This window comes from Pogoniulus pusillus, chromosome 43 (genome assembly GCF_015220805.1).
Source record: "Pogoniulus pusillus isolate bPogPus1 chromosome 43, bPogPus1.pri, whole genome shotgun sequence".
NCBI classification, from domain to species: domain Eukaryota; kingdom Metazoa; phylum Chordata; class Aves; order Piciformes; family Lybiidae; genus Pogoniulus; species Pogoniulus pusillus.
Window position 1 is genome coordinate 2,656,227 of NC_087306.1, and position 15,925 is coordinate 2,672,151.

At 62.7% G+C, this 15,925-nt stretch overlaps 2 protein-coding genes across 10 annotated transcripts in view; both read left to right on the forward strand.

Moving 5' to 3' along the window:
• The first annotated feature begins 823 nt into the window (after positions 1-823).
• Positions 824-7,130, forward strand: RFX5 (regulatory factor X5). Of its 6 annotated transcripts, XM_064176082.1 has the most exons (10): positions 862-1,050; positions 1,995-2,125; positions 2,586-2,619; positions 3,017-3,099; positions 3,279-3,404; positions 3,587-3,703; positions 4,092-4,173; positions 4,406-4,607; positions 5,807-5,904; positions 6,010-7,130. In XM_064176082.1, the coding sequence occupies exons 2-10, from the start codon at positions 2,007-2,009 to the stop codon at positions 7,024-7,026; spliced, it is 1,878 nt and encodes a 625-aa protein (XP_064032152.1). In that variant the 5' UTR covers positions 862-1,050; positions 1,995-2,006; the 3' UTR covers positions 7,027-7,130. The 6 variants fall into 6 exon arrangements, with proteins under 6 accessions (XP_064032150.1, XP_064032153.1, XP_064032152.1 ...); XM_064176080.1 differs by having other exon boundaries at positions 824-1,050; positions 5,807-7,130; XM_064176083.1 differs by having other exon boundaries at positions 824-1,050; positions 4,409-4,607; positions 5,807-7,130.
• Positions 7,131-7,607: 477 nt separating this feature from the next.
• Positions 7,608-15,925, forward strand: part of PI4KB (phosphatidylinositol 4-kinase beta) — a 41,048-nt gene continuing 32,730 nt past the window's right edge. For 2 of the 4 annotated variants that reach the window (XM_064176065.1, XM_064176069.1), the window contains exons 1-2: positions 7,608-7,734; positions 8,122-8,241. The gene's annotated coding sequence lies outside the window, so the exon portion shown is untranslated. Of the gene's footprint in view, positions 7,764-8,118; positions 8,242-15,925 lie in introns of all 4 variants that reach the window. The other 2 variants (XM_064176066.1, XM_064176067.1) reach the window with 2 other exon arrangements.

A 15,925-nucleotide genomic window follows, 5' to 3' on the forward strand; every position in this document is an offset into this window, starting at 1 on the left:
TTACTCAGTGGTCCCTCTGGTGGTCTTCAGGGATGAAGTAAAGGGTCTTCGGTGATGAAGTAAGGGATCTTCCTCAAGTGTCCGCTCCTTGAACTCCAAACTAGTCCTCTGTTTGCTCATGCCAAAGGCTGTCTCTTCCACCTGCCTCACTCCTCCACCAAGCTTTCTAGCTTCTAATTATGTATTGCTGTTATCTTAAGCCAAGTGTATGCTTCAGTGATGGCTGTGCAAGGAGGAGTGCAGCTCCACTCAAACCCCCCCTTCCTCCCTGTCTGTGGCCTCTTGCCACGAATTGATGGGATCAAACATGTATTTCTCACACCCTTTAGCTCTTGCTGAGCGTTGAGCAGATGCCCTCTGGGGCTGCTCTTCTGTGGGCCCTCAGCCTCAGGGCTCTGAGCCTTTGCTCCTCAAAGAGCTGCTCCAGGCCCCTCAGCCCCTTCCTGCCCTCAACTGGACTCTCTCCAGTAGCTCTCAGTCTCTCTGCACCTGCGGAGCTAAGAACTGGACCCAGAGCTCCAGATGAGGGCAGAGCAGAGGGGAAGAACCACCTGCCCGCACCCCGCGACGCCCCCAGGAGCCGCACACACACCGCGCTCCTCGCAGCCGCTACACACACGCAGCGCTTCGTTTACGTTCCTGCTTCCTCCTTCCGCTCCGCCAATCAGAAGCCTGTTACTAGGCAGACTTCACCTCTCACACCACCACTCAGGAGCCCGACCCCGCTTGTATCCGGGTAGGAAAGCCAAACAGACCAATCGCATAAAAGGAAAGCTCAGTATCCGGGCAGAACGGCGGCGCCGGAACCAATCAGAAAAAAGCATCCGGCGTGGGCTCGCGGGCGCGTGCTGGGCTTGGGGGGGGCTGCACTTTCGGTTCCTGTTGCGCGCGGGGCAAGCGGCACGTGGCGGACACCGGCCCGGTCCCACCCGACCCGACCGGACCCGAACGGACCCGAACCGAACCGACCCGAACCGACCCGGCCCCGCCCGCACAGACCCGAACCGGCTGGCATGCGGCGGGCCGCGCCTCGGCTGTAGCCGCCCGCAGGTGGGTGCGGGTCAGGGAGGGGGGGTTCGGGACGAGCCCGGTGCGCTCCGGCCCGGGACCTTCTCGGCAACCGGCAGCGGTGTGGCTGCGCTGTCACGGAGCCCCCGCCCCTAGGGACCTGCCTGGATGGTGTCCCACGTCCCAGAGCTCCTGGGGACCTGCCCTCCTCCTGTCCCTTGTCCCAGAGTTCCTGGGGACCTGCCCTCCTCCTGTCCCATGTCCCCGTGCTCCTGGGGACCTGCCCTCCTCCTGTCCCTTGTCCCAGAGTTCCTGGGGACCTGCCCTCCTCCTGTCCCTTGTCCCAGAGCTCCTGGGGACCTGCCCTCCTCCTGTCCCTTGTCCCCGTGCTCCTGGGGACCTGCCCTCCTCCTGACCCATGTCCCCATGCCCCAGGAGACCTCCGTTGCTGGTGTCCCTGTTCCTGGGGACCTGGCCTGCTGGTGCCCCGTGTCCTTAAACCCCTGGAGATCTGCTCTCCTGGTGTCCCTGTCCCCATGCTCCTGGGGACCTCGTCTCCAGGTGTCCCTCTCCCTGCCTTTGTCTGTCCCCCTGGTGTCTTGTGTCCCCACGCTCCTGGTGCCCTGTCCTCCTGCTGCCCTGTCCCCACCCCTCTGGGCACTCATGTCCATACCTCAGGAGTCAGAGGACTGTCACGGTCTCCCCTCAGCATCCCCAGGCCAACAGGGACCTTTTGGTCCCCTCCTGGGGACACTGGGCCAGAGAGGCTCTCCAGTGCCTCCCAGCACCACTGTCCCAGTGTCCTGCCTCCTGCCCCACGGCCACGCTCCTGTGTCCTGCCCCCTGCCCCACGGTCACCCTCCTGTGCCCCCAAGCCTAGCCCGGGGGCCAGAGGTCAGCCCTGTGGGTGCCCAGTGGGGACTTAACAACTCTAAATGTTTTTTCTCTCGATGCAAGTCTATTTCGTGGCTTCCTCCTGCCGACAGGAACCCAATGCCATGGCTGACGAGGAGCTGAGCTCCCGAGCCGCCAAGAAGGGAAGTTTGTCACCGAGCAGCTCCCGGGGCGGCGCGGCCGAGTCGAGCACACTGCTGCAGGAGCTGAGGAGCACCATCTCGTGAGGGCAGCTCTCCCTCTTAGCCTCCCAAACTGGGCTTCATTTCCTGGGGTTGATTCGTTTGCAGCCCGAGGGACCGAAGGGTTGAGTGCTGCCATGCTCGGTCCCACGCTCGGTGCTGGCCAGCAGCTTGCTGCCTGGGTTGGGTGCAGAATGGACCCAGGCCACCTCTTTCCGTGACCCCCTGGCTGTGGTGCTCCACCTCACTGCTCTCCCTGGGGCCGAGGTGCAGCTCTGGGCTGGGGTCATGGCTGCAGCAGGAAGAGTGCTGAGCCGTGGGGGCAGGCAGCCTTTGGCTCTCTGTGCTCTGGAGTCCTCATCTTGGCATTGCTGTTGGCACCAGGCTGCACCTGTGGGCTTGGAGGGTCCCTGGGCAGTGGCCGTGGCTGGGAGCTGGGTGGGCTGGGGAGTGCCTCCTGTCCTGCTCTGCACTGACTCCTCTTGTCTCTGTCCCTCGCAGCAAATCTGTGCAGAACAAGGTCGACTCCATCCTGGTGAGTGCCCCTGTGGCCCCTGGTGCTAGGGGTGGGGGGAGCAGCACAACCTCACCTACCTCTCTTCTGGCTAAGTGGGGCCCCAGGTCTGGCCTGGTCTTGTTCTCCATCTGGTCAGGAACTGGCTGTGGGGATTAACCCCAAGAACCCCCTGCCCAGGAGGCTGGCACCTGCTGCCCCAGCCCTCTGTGGGACAGTTCTTTGCAGTCCCCTTGAGGGGCAGTTCTTGGGAGCTCCTTTAACTGGTTCCTGTGCTGATGCTGCCGGAGCTGCCCTGGTTCCAGTGCCCCACCAGTTGCTGCCGCCAGGAGGGTAACAAGAGCAGCACAGCTCTTGCATCCTTAACCTTTTTGTCTCTGGTCCATTCTTCCCCTCCCTGTGGACCCTTTGACCGTAGCAAGATGTCCAGAAGTTCTCAGACAATGACAAGCTCTACCTCTACCTCCAGCTGCCATCAGGACCAAGCCTGGGGGAGAAGAGGTGGGTGCTGGGGCGAGTTGCAGCCGTGTCTGGGAGAGCAGAGGCTGTCAGGATGATGGGGGAGGGGGACACGGACAGTGAGAGGTCAGGTGGAGGTTGCCACAGCTCTGCCTTCTCCTGTCCTGCTTGTGCCCCTTCTCTGCTGCTGAAATGTTCACTTGGGGCTCCCACGGGAGCAGCAGCAGCCTGGACCTGAGCTCCCTGAGCACGGCCGAGTACATGCATGCCTGCAACTGGATCCGGAACCACCTGGAGGAGCACACAGACACCTGCCTGCCCAAGCAGGACGTCTATGACGCCTACAAGTGAGCACAGGCCCAAGGAGCTTCTCTCTCTTGGGTGGGGAGATCGGTTTGGAGGTCTTGGGGTTGTTTGGCCATGGCCCAACCCAGCGTTGAGCTCCCGACAGGAGCTGTGGCAGCAGGGAGGAGCTGGTCTGGAGGGCAGCAGGAGGGGCTGGAGGGCTCTAACCTGCGCGTCCCTGCAGGCGATACTGCGACAACCTCTGCTGCCGCCCGCTGAGCGCCGCCAACTTCGGCAAGATCATCAGGGAGATCTTCCCAAACATCAAGGCCCGGAGGCTGGGGGGCCGAGGGCAGTCCAAATATCCTTCCAGCTGGCCCAGGCAGCCCCCAGGAGCTGAAGGTTCCACTCAGTTCATAGGGAAATCTAGAATGGCTTGGGTAGGAAAGGACCTTCAGGTTCATCCAGTTCCAACCCCCTGCCGTGGGCAGGGACACCTCCCACCAGCCCAGGCTGCTCAAGGCCTCCTCCAGCCTGGGGCATCCATGACCTCCCTGGGCAACCTGTTGACTTTGCTCAAGGCAGCTTGTGGTGGGCGAGGAGCACACCCCGAAGGTGACATCCCAGCCTGATGTGGGGCCAGCTGCTGTCACACCGTCAGACCCATCGTGAGCCCCACGAGCTCCTTTGAGCTGTGACCTGTCACAGCCACGTTCTTGTGCCAGCAGAAGACCTTAACCCTGCCAAACATACTGCTACAGTGGGATACGGAGGAAGACAGTGGTCAGCCTGCCACCCCTGCCCAGCCTGGACCTCAAAGTGACCGAGGCTGTAAGTCCTCTGCCCCTTCCCCAGCCTCGCTGGGGCAACAAAGCAATTTGCTCCTTAGAGCTAACGAAGGCAGGAGGCAGAGGGATGCCCTCCCTGGGAGCAGGTTCTGCTCTGTCTCATGAGCCTCCCCCAGGGGACCTGCCAGTCTGTGTGACCTGCTGGGATGTCAGGATCAGCCTCCTGGGGTGTCCTGCCCCGTGCCGTGGGGGCTCAATGTGTGTCCCACCGGCAGCAGTCGGAGCTGACGGAGCTGGTGCAGTCCTACAGCAGCGAGGTGATGGAGGCAGCCTGCGCCCTGACCTGCCACTGGGCGGAGAAGATCCTCAAGCGCTCCTTCAACAACATCGTGGAGGTGGCTCAGTTCCTCATCCAGCAGCACATCATCAGCTCCCGCTCGGCCCACGCTGACCTGGTCATGGCCATGGTGGTCTCAGGTGGGTGGGACAGAGCCCTGACCCTGCTCAGCCCTTACTGAGCTGACTCAGGCTCATGAACTGGCTGGAGGGCAGGGCCCAGAGAGTGGTGGTGAATGGTGCCACAGCCAGCTGGCAGCTGGCACTGGTGCTGTCCCCCAGGGATCACTGCCAGGTCTGGTCCTGTTCAGTATCATGATCTGGAGCAGGGGATTGAGTCCAGCAGCAGTGAGTGTGCAGCTGGCACCAAGCTGGGAGCAGGAGTGGAGCTGGGGGAGGGCAGCAGAGCCCTGCAGAGGGACCTGGCCAGGCTGCATGGGTGGGCAGAGGCCAAGGGGATGAGACTGAACAAGGCCAAGGGCAGGTTCTGCACTTTGGCCACAGCAACCCCAAGCAGCTGCAGGCTGGGGCCAGAGTGGCTGAGAGCAGGCAGGCAGAGAGGGCCCTGGGGGTGCTGGCAGAGAGGAGCTGCAGAGGAGGCAGCAGTGCCCAGGTGGGCAGCAGAGCCAAGGGCAGCCTGGGCTGGCTGAGGAGCAGTGTGGGCAGCAGGAGCAGGGAGGTTCTTGTGCCCCTGTGCTGGCACTGCTCAGGCCAGCCCTGGAGTGCTGTGCCCAGCTCTGGGCTCCTGCATTGCAGAGAGCTGCTGAGGGGCTGGCAGGTGCCCAGAGCAAGGCAGCAAGGCTGGGGAGGGGCCTGGGGCTGTGCCCTGTGAGGAGAGGCTGAGGGAGCTGGGGGGGGTGCAGCCTGGCCCAGAGCAGGCTGAGGGCAGAGCTGATTGCTGCCTGCAGCTGCCTGCAGGGAGGTTGTGTCCAGCTGGGGTTGGGCTCTGCTGCCAGGCAGGCAGGGCCAGAAGCAGGGCACAGAGCCTGAAGCTGTGGCAGGGCAGGATGAGGCTGAGTGTGAGGAGGAAGCTGTTGGCAGAGAGAGTGATTGGCACTGGCATGGGCTGCCCAGGGAGGTGGTGCAGTGCCCATGGCTGGGGGTGCTGAGTGCCATGGTCTGGTTGGTTGGGCAGGGCTGGGGGAGAGGTTGGCATGGGTGAGCCTGGAGCTCTCTGCCAGCCTGCCTGATTCCATGATTCTGTGATGAGGCACACAGGGAGTTTGAGGTGTGGGTGCCCTTGGACACCAGATGCCCGTGGTGTGACCTAGGTGCTGCCAACCCTTGCCTATGAGGCCCAGGGGCACATCACACCTTTGTCACCTTCTGTGCCCCCACAGAGAGCACCGAGAAGATCCATCGTGAGGGTCGGGCACCGTCAGCCGCCAAGAAGAACGGCCTGGAGACCCCTGAGAGTGGTGACAGGAGCCAGGGCCAGGTGAGACCCCACCAGGGCCAGGTGGGGACCCCCGGGAGCCCTCCTCAGCCTTCGGGGACCAGCTCCACCACAACATCCTCTGCCGGCACCTCCCTCTGCCTGCAGACCAAGAAGGAGAGCGGCCCCAAGCTCCCCGTCCCACCTCGTCCCGAGAAGAAGAAGCCCCCGGAGCCCCCCAAGGCTGCCAGCAGCCCCCAAGTGAACGCCCTGGTCGCCCGCCTGCCCCTGCTCCTGCCCCGCATCCCGCCGGTGGAGCGGCCCGCGGCGCCCGCTGCCGCCACCATCCGCTCCTCCCCTCCTGTCCTGGCACCCAAAATCACGGCTACGCCTCTTGGGGGCACGGTCAAGGTGGCCCTGCCGCTGCCAGTGGGCACAGCATCCCCCTCCGTGCCCCTCGGGCTGGCCCCTGGGGCTAACGGGCCAGCAGGGCTCCTGAGCCAGCAAGCGGCCGTGCCCGTCCTCAACGTGCTGCTGCCCGGCGTCAGCGTCCCTGGCACGGCCGAGAGCCCTGCCAACCCCCGCAGCGCAGGGGGCGGCGGTGAGGGTCCCAGTCCGCAGGACTTGCAGCGCCCCAAGGGCACCAAGCGGCCCCCGGAGCCGCCCGGCGACCTGGCTGGCAGCCTGCAGAAGCGCCGCCGCGGGCGGCCGCGGAAGAGGCCAGAGGAAGGGGGCACAGCAGCCCCGGGGGAGCTCTGCCGCGGGGCGGCGGCCGACGGCGCTGGCTCTGCCGCCGCTGGCAGTGCCACCAGCCCCCTCGGGGACAGTGCAGCCGGGAAGTGCCTGCCCACCCACGTCAGCGTCATCCAGGACGGCAGGGTCAGTGCCAAAGCCAGCCGTGAGCTGGCACTAGAGAAGCTGTCGGAGGCACAGCGGAGCCTGGGCGAGGCCAGGTCCACTCTGGGTGACACTGCAGGTGTGCCTCGGGACGGAGGGGACCCTTCCACTGCCCCCCATGATGGACAGACACAGGCAGGAACCTGTCCTGCTGCTGCCACCTCCCACCGCTCGGACATGTCTCCCTGTGCCCCCACTTCCCCCCACGCTCCCACATCCCCCCATGCCCCCACGTCCCAGGGGGCTTCGCCAGGGCAGGTGGGACTCTGTGCCCAACCTGGCACATAAAGGCCATGCCCTGACATCCCCCCCGCCCCCGCCCCGTCCCCTCTGCCCCCCGAGCCCTGCCCCTTTCCCTGCCATTACAATTAAACAGGCTCTGTCTGTCTGTCTGTCCTGGCTTTGGCTGTGCTGGGGGCTGAGGCTGACTGCGGGGAGGGGGACGTGGGGCAGTAGGAAGGGAGAAACAGGACACGGGGAGGGGACCCAGGACGTGGGGTGGGGACAAGCAGCTTTGGAGCGGGGGCCACGGGACGTGGGAAGGGGCCACGGGGCGGGGGGCTGTGGGAAGTGAGACACAGGACGTGGGACGTGGGGGGAGGACGCGGGACACGGGGCTGCGTGGAGGGGACGCGGCGCTGCGGGGCGGAGGAAATAACGGCCTCAGGTTGCCCTCCGGAGCTGCAGAGACCTCCACGGCCGTCCCACGGCGCCGTCGGGCTTGCTTGTGAGCACAGAGGAGATTCCCAACCGAAGCAAAACCGGCGCCGAGCACCGCCGCCAGCCGCAACCCCGCGGGCAGCGGCCCCGACGGGCCCCGCCCCTCCGCGCTGCGCCGGCGCCTCCGGGCCAGCAGGCGGCGCTGTGGCGGCCCCGAGCGCTCCCGGCCCCTCCGCCCGGTCAGGCGGTGCCGCGGGCAGCCCGGGCCGGGGCCTGCGCCAGCCTCCAGCGCTCCGCTCCGCTCCGCTCCCTGCGCCGCTCCGGCCCCCCGCGCAGGTGAGTGCGGAGCCGCCGCACCGGCGCCGGTACGGGCACTGCTTGCTCTTCCTCACCGCAGCCCCGGCCTGCCCCCCCCGCGGCGGCACCGTCACACCGGGCAGGGAGAGAGGGAGGCAGGCAGAGAGGGAGGCGGGAGCGGGGATGCCCTCGGGCCGTTTGTGCGGCTGCTCCGGGGGGGGGTCAGGCAGCGCTGCTTACCGAGGGAGCCACCGCCGCCTCCTGCCGGGGCTGTGCGGGGGCAGCGCGGGGCTGGCCGGGGCCTCCGCCGCCTTCCGGGCTCGCCAGCACCGACGGCCGGGGCTGGGCGGGCCGAGGGCTTCTCGTCGGGCAGGAAAATCACCTTTTTCCGCTTCTAAAAAGTCGTTTCCCGCTTTGCCCCAGCAGCTGCCGTCCGTCTCCGGAGCTCCGCGGAGCCGCTGCCCAAGGATGTGTCGCCTGCGTCGCTGCCCCGTCCGTCGGTGTCCGGGAGCGGAGCGGCAGCCGTGCGGGATGGGACTGCACCAGGTACCGCCGCCGAGCCTCAGCCTCAGCCTTATCCCGCCGGGGAACGCGGGCGGTGTCCCCCGCAGCCACCTTCCCTCGGTCCCACGGCGCCGGTGGGGCTCGCCCCGACCCCTCGGGCACAGCCGAGCCCGGGGTGCAGGCAGCCGGGGAAGTGCCACCAGGGCCTGTTTGAGGCTTTTGCAGGCGATTTTCTGGGTGTTGTCACTGTCGTTTCTGACTTGGCTTTGCCTTCCTCCCTTCCCCGTCCACCCCCGCAGCCATCTGGTGCCCCCCGAGCAGTGTAGCTGCCTGAAATAGCCACGGCAGGAGCAGGACCTCTGGTACGGGGCTCAGCGGTGGGCTGCGAGCTGCAGCTCGTCCGGACAGGTCCTTGCTGGGACCCTTCAGTGCTTTCCCCCTCCACACACCCCCTGAAACTTCTACTTCAGGCCAGTGGTAACTTCAGGCAGGATGAATAATGTTGAATCATTGCCCAACTTCTCCTTATCCCGTGGGGGAGCTCTTTGAGGAGCAGCTTGGGGAAGTAACTGGGCACAGCTGTGGGTGGAAATCATCGAATTGTAGAAGTGTTTGGGTTGGACAAAGCCTCTTAAAGGTCATCCAGTCCAAGCAGCAGCCCAGCACCATCCTGGCCACCTAACCGTGCCCCCAGGTGCCATGGTCACACATTGCTGGAACTCCTCCAGGGGTGGGCAGCTCCTTCCAATCCCTGACCACTCCTGCAGGGTGGAAATTGTGCCAACCTGACCTCCCCTGGCACAACTTGAGGCCTTTCCTCTCTGTCACTTGTTGATAGGGGGAGAAGCCCAACCCCCACCCCACTCCAGCCTCCTTGCAGGGAGCTGTAGAGAGCAGAGAGGTCTCCCCTCAGCCTTCTGCAGGCTGAGCACCCTCAGCTCCTTCAGCTGCTCCTCCTCAGCCCTGTCCTCCAGACCCTTTCCCAGCTTCGTTGCCTTTTTCTGGTCCTGCTCCAGCTCCTCAATGTCCTTCTTGGAGTGAAAGGCCCAAACCTGACCCCAGGATTGCAGCTGTGGCCTGAGCAGTGCCCACCGCAGGGGCACGATGCTGGCTTTTGGGTGGCAGTGCTGGGCTCCAGCCCTTTGTCCCAGGCTGCCTGGCAGAGTGGAGACTTTTCAGCCCCTTGGAGGTTCTGAGCTGCCCTTGGGGACTTTGTTGCTGTTGGTGTGGAGCAGGGAATCTGTGAATGCAGAGAGATCTGCTCCTGCAGAGGCATCCCCAGGCTGGAAGAGACTGGGTTCAGTCTGTTCCTTACCTGCTGGTGCTGGGTGGCTTTAGCTGCTGCTGTTCCTTGCAGCAGAGCAGTGCTCAGCAGAGGTGTGTTGGGGCTTGGGTGGGCAGGTTGTGAGGCACCAAGAGCAGGTTTGGAGACCCTGAGGGCAGGTTGTGAGGCACCAAGAGCAGGTTTGGAGACCCTGAGGACAGGTTGTGAGGCACCAAGAGCAGGTTTGGGGACCCTGAGGGCAGGTTGTGAGGCACCAAGAGCAGGTTTGGAGACCCTGAGGGCAGGTTGTGAGGCATCAAGAGCAGGTTTGGAGACCCTGAGGGCAGGTTGTGAGGCACCAAGAGCAGGTTTGAAGGCACCAAGGACTGGTTTTGGGGTATCTCCATCCCAAGGCCTGCCACAGAGTGGTTGTGTTGGATGGAGGAGCTTGTCCTGTCGGTGTGAGGTGCCAGCCATGGCTCAGGCTCTGTCCTGAGGCTTCCTGTTGCTGTTTTCCCTGAAAATTCCTCCTTTTTTGCTTTCCTTCTGCTGCTCTCTCTGCTGAGCATCCCTGGAGAGGGCAGCGATGCTGCTCTGGGGGAGGGAAGGCTCCCAGCAGTGCCCTGGTGCAGCAGAGGAGGTTTGGGGGCAGGGTTTGTCCTCAGGGGGTGTCTGGAACTTGCCCTTTCTTGGCTTCTGGGAGCAGAGGGAGGCCTTTGTGCTGTGCAGGGGGGAGTCTGCCTCAGCCAAGTGTGAGAAGTGGCTTGGAGCCCATCTCTGTTGGTGCTGAGCCCTCTTGGAAAGGCATTTTGGATTGGCAGGAGGCTGCAATGTCCCCCAGGGAGAATTCTGTCCTCACTTCAGTGGTGCTGGAAGCTCCTCCTCAGTCCCTCTGTGACTCAGTTTCCCCAACCTCTAAGCTGCCACCTGATGAGTTGCATCGAGTTACTCTGTTTGTGGTAGGTCCAGAGGAGCTCTCCAAGGAGCTTGGAGCTGTCTGAGGGGCAGGAACTTCTCCAAGGAGCTTGGAGCTGTCTGAGGGGCAGGAACTCTCCAAGGAGTAGAGGTTCTCTATGGAGCTTGGAGCTGTCTGAGGGGCAGGAACTTCTCCAAGGATTAGAGGTTCTCCAAGGAGCTTGGAGCTGTCTGAGGGGCAGGAACTTCTCCAAGGAGCTTGGAGCTGTCTGAGGGGCAGGAACTTCTCCAAGGAGCTTGGAGCTGTCTGAGGGGCAGGAACTCTCCAAGGAGCTTGGAGCTGTCTGAGGGGCAGGAACTTCTCCAAGGAGCTTGGAGCTGTCTGAGGGGCAGGAACTCTCCAAGGAGCTTGGAGCTGTCTGAGGGGCAGGAACTCTCCAAGGAGCTTGGAGCTGTCTGAGGGGCAGGAGCTCTCCAAGGGGCAAGAGCAGAGCAAAGTCTCTCCAAGGAGCAGGAGCTCTTGGAGGGGCAGGAGCTGTCTGAGGAGCAAGGGCTTCTGCAGAGGGCACAGGAGGGTCACTGGCAGCCCATCCTCCTCCTTCTCCATCCCTGCTGAGGTGTTTTCTGCCCCCACCCCAAGCCCTGCAGCCTTCCTCGGGGTGCAGCAGGCTGTCGAAGGCTGCCAGTGCTGAGCCAAACAAAAAGCCACGCAGCGTAATAGAGACCAGATGTCTTGGTGAGGCTTCATCCTGTCCCCCTGGTTGCTTGCCAGGGTTAATATTTCTTATTCAAGTCAGGCAGGAGTGAGACTTTGCTTTTTTTGTGTGTGTGTCCCTCCAGTAAAGCTCCAGCTCTGTTCCCAAAGCTCTCCCTCTGCTTTTGTCCCTCCCTAAGGCACTGTGCTCTCGGCTCGGGGCTGCTTCAGCAGGAGCTTTGGGTGCTGCTCCCCTTTGATTTCAGCTGAAATCACCCAGCTCTGGGGCTGCTCCACCAGAGGAAAAACTTGGCCAGTTGTGGCTGTGGGTGGAGGATGAAGCAGCTGGAGTCAGCTCAGCCTGTGTTCCAGACGGGATTGCTTCACTGCCTGCAGCCCATGGGGGCTTTATCCCCGTGGAGAGCAGTGAGGGGCAGCAGGAGAGCTCTGCTGAGCCTGGAGAGGTAACCAGTCCCTGCTGCTAACGCTGGGGTGAGGCAGGGAGAGGTGCAGGAGGCAGGGAGTTGGGATTTGAGGGAGCACAAGGAGTGGAGAAGTGGCTTTGGTGCCAGGATGTGGCTGGGAAGGGCGACTCTGGGGCGGGGTGGGGGCTGGGCATGGATTTCTGAGCCCTGCTGGCAGTGTGGGGGTGACACCATGGACGTGAGGGGGGGTCTCACTGTGTGCAGTGAGGGTGGGGAGACACTGGAACAGGTTGTGATGCCCCCTCCCTGGAGGTGTTCAAGGCCAAGTTGGATGAGGCTTTGAGCAGGCTGGGCTGGTGGAGGTGTTGCTGCCCATGGCAGGGGGTTGGAATTGGATGAGCTTTGAGGTTCCTTCCAACCCAGACCCTTCCTTGAAGCTATGAATCCAAGTTTTGCCCACTCAGCAGTTGCCAGCTTTGGCCATCTCCTGTCTGGGGCATGGAGCCCCTCCAGGCCTCACCAGGTGCTGAAAGGATCAGGGAGTTTGGGCTGGGGATGGCTCAGAGCTGCACTGTGTGGGCACCTTGGAGTCATGGAGATACCTGACCTGGGTAGGTCAGGTTGGATCCAGACTCTCCTGTGGAGGAAGGTGAAGGTCCAGAACTGCACCTGCATGCCAAATGTTATGGGGAGGGAGCTTTAAGGGGCTCTGCCCTCCCCTCTCCCTCTTCACCCTAGCAAGGAGGACATCAAAAGCATTTCCCTGTGTCAGATTTGGGCTTGGAAAAGCCTCTTTGGGCATCCAAGCTTCAGCACCTTTGGGAGCTGCATTTGGGCCTCTGGCAGCTGCCAGCACTGAACTTTGTTCTCTTTCACCCATTTCTCATCCTGGCTGTCTTGGAGCAAAACTCTGTGGGACTCCTTTCATCAAATCCCACCTTGCCAAGTCACACCAAAGGATCTCCCTCGTGGTGCTGACTTCAAAATCAGATCAGAGAGGCTGTGGAATTGCCTCTGGAGGCTTTCAAGACCTGTCTGCATGTGGTGCTGTGTGACCTGCCCTAGGTGACCCTGCTGTGGGCAGGGGATTTGGGCTGGATGATCTCCAGAGGTCCCTTCCAACCCTGCCCTTGTGTGATCCTGTGCCCATCCAGGCTTCTGTGGGACAAGGCTGGGAAGGACAAACGACTTCCTTCAGCCCCAGGGGTCTTTAGGATCTAACGAGCACAACTATTTGAGGCACGCAGGGATTTGCAGGGAGCACAGAGGGAGGCCTTGTGCCCTGTGCCCGGGCTTGGAAGATGCCAATCCCAGCAGCTCAGAGCTCTGAACTTTGGTCAGGCTTTGGTCATCACCGTGGGTAGAGCTCCAAAGAGCTTTGCAAGCAAGAGGAGGAAATGGTTCCTAGGCAGGGGCCTTGCCCCAGGGCACCCCAACCTCAGCTGGGAACAGTAGGGTTGTTTTGGTTGGAGAGGACCTTTCAGACCTTCAAGTCCAAGCAGCAACTCAGCCCCACTGTGGCCACCAAACCATGCCCCCAAGAGCCATGGCCACAGGGCTCTGGAACCCCTGCCAGGATGGGGACTGCACCACCTCCCTGAGCAGCTCCTTCCAATCCCTGACCACTCCTGCAAGGTGGAAATTGTTCCTCATGGCAAACCTGACCTCCCCTGGCACAACTTGAGGCCTTTCCTCTCTGTCTGTCACTTGTTGATAGGGGGAGGTGCCCAACCCCCACCCCACTCCAGCCTCCTTGCAGGGAGTTGTAGAGAGCAGAGAGGTCTCCCCTCAGCCTTCTGCAGGCTGAGCACCCTCAGCTTCTTCAGCTGCTCCTCCTCAGCCCTGTCCTCCAGACCCTTTCCCAGCTTCTTTGCCTTTCTCTGGTCCTGCTCCAGCTCCTCAATGTCCTTCTTGGAGTGAAAGGCTCAAACCTGACCCCAGGATTGCAGCAGTGCCCACCGCAGGGGCACGATGCTGGCTTCTGGGTGGCAGTGCTGGGCTCCAGCCCTTTGTCCCAGGCTGCCTGGCAGAGTGGAGACTTTTCAGCCCCTTGGAGGTTCTGAGCTGCCCTTGGGGACTTTGTTGCTGTTGGTGTGGAGCAGGGAATCTGTGAATGCAGAGAGATCTGCTCCTGCAGAGGCATCCCCAGGCTGGAAGAGACTGGGTTCAGTCTGCTCCTTACCTGCTGGTGCTGGGTGGCTTTAGCTGCTGCTGTTCCTTGCAGCAGAGCAGTGCTCAGCAGAGGTGTGTTGGGGCTTGGGTGGGCAGGTTGTGAGGCACCAAGAGCAGGTTTGGAGACCCTGAGGACAGGTTGTGAGGCATCAAGAGTAGGTTTGGAGACCCTGAGGACAGGTTGTGAGGCATCAAGAGCAGGTTTGGGGACCCTGAGGGCAGGTTGTGAGGCACCAAGAGCAGCTTTGGGGACCCTGAGGGCAGGTTGTGAGGCACCAAGAGCAGGTTTGGGGACCCTGAGGGCAGGTTGTGAGGCACCAAGAGCAGGTTTGGGGACCCTGAGGGCAGGTTGTCAGGCATCAAGAGCAGCTTTGGGGACCCTGAGGGCAGGTTGTGAGGCACCAAGAGCAGGTTTGGGGAACTTGAGGGCAGGTTGTGAGGCATCAAGAGCAGGCTTGGGGACCCTGAGAGCAGGTTGTGAGGCATCAAGAGCAGCTTTGGGGACCGTGATGGCAGCTGTGGGTTCAGCCTGTTGTGGGCTCTTTAAATCGTGGTGTTCAAGGTCCTAGACTCATAGAATGACTTGAGTTGGAAGGGACCTCAAAGCTCATCCATCTCCAACCCCCCTGCCATGGGCAGGGACAGCTCCCACCTGGCCCAGGTAGCTCAAGACCTCAGCCAGCCTGGCCTGGAGCAGCTCCTGCCAGCTGAGGAGCTGTGACCAGCAGCAGCTATTGAATGGAACGGGCAACCTCTCCTTGCAGGAGCCTGTGGGCAGAGCAGAGGGGCTGCTGGAGGGGATGGCTGAGGGCAGGTGGGGAGCAGGCAGGCAGCAAACGCTGGAGGGAAGTCCCCATCCGAAGAGCAGGAATTTCTGCCAGGCTGCTGGGCGTGAAGAGCAGGCAGGGGCTGGCAGTCTGCTGGCACTGTGGAGCCTTGCAGCAGGCTTTGTGCCCTGCTGCTGGTCACAAGCTGCCTGCTTGTAGCCTGCGAGCAGCAAGGGGAAGCAGCCGGGGCCCTGCTAATGATGTGGAGCTGAACAGAGCCTCCTTTTATCTGCGGAGGACCATTTCACTTGGCACCGGTGGCCTCCATTCTTCCCCGCTTAATCCACAGGGCTCTGCCGCTGCTCTTTTGCTGGCGCTGGGGGAGCTGGAAGCGAGTCTCAGCCCTCCTCTGTCTGCCTTTGAGAAGGTAATTAAGAGCTGATCGTGGGCGAGGGGGCGTGAGCCAGGCGAGCCTCACCCAGGCATGTGTGATCGCATCTGGACTGTGGCAGCAGGGAGCTTGTGGCATCGGGGACCCTGTGGCAGCAGGGAGCTTGTGGCAGCAGGGAGCTTGTGGCAGCAGGGAGCTTGTGGCAGCAGAGACCCTGTGGCAGCAGGGACCCTGTGGCAGCAGGGACCCTGTGGCAGCAGGGACCCTGTGGCAGCAGGGAGCTTGTGGCAGCAGAGACCTTGTGGCATCAGGGAGCTTGTGGCATTGGGGACCCTGTGGCAGCAGAGACCCTGTGGCAGCAGGGAGCTTGTGGCAGCAGAGACCCTGTGGCAACAGAGACCTTGTGGCATCGGGGACCCTGTGGCAGCAGGGAGCCTGTGGCAGCAGAGACCATGTGGCATCAGGGAGCTTGTGGCAGCAGAGACCATGTGGCAGCAGGGACCCTGTGGCATCGGGGACCCTGTGGCAGCAGGGAGCCTGTGGCAGCAGAGACCATGTGGCAGCAGGGACCCTGTGGCATCGGGGACCCTGTGGCAGCAGAGACCCTGTGGAAGCAGGGACCTTGTGGCAGCAGAGACCTTGTGGCATCGGGGACCCTGTGGCAGCAGGGAGCTTGTGGCAGCAGGGACCCTGTGGCAGCAGAGACCTTGTGGCAGCAGGGAGCCTGTGGCAGCAGAGACCATGTGGCAGCAGGGACCCTGTGGCAGCAGAGACCCTGTGGCAGCAGGGAGCCTGTGGCAGCAGGGGCCCTGTGCATCCTCCTCCAGCTCCCCTCTTGCCGCTGTGGGATTTCAGCACCGGCGCCGTCTGCTGCTTGTCCCAGGGCGAGGTTGAAGCTGGGAAGCAGCTCCCTGGAGGAGGACCTTGGAGTCCTGCTGGACATTAAGTTCCCCATCAGGAGAGCAGTGGAGAGGCCAATGGTGTCATGGGGGACACTTGGGAGAATGTGGCCAGCCAGTCAAGGGAGGTTCTTCTGCCCTGGTGAGGTCACATCTGGAGTATCTGGGGCCAGTTCTGGACTCCTCAGATCAAGAGGGA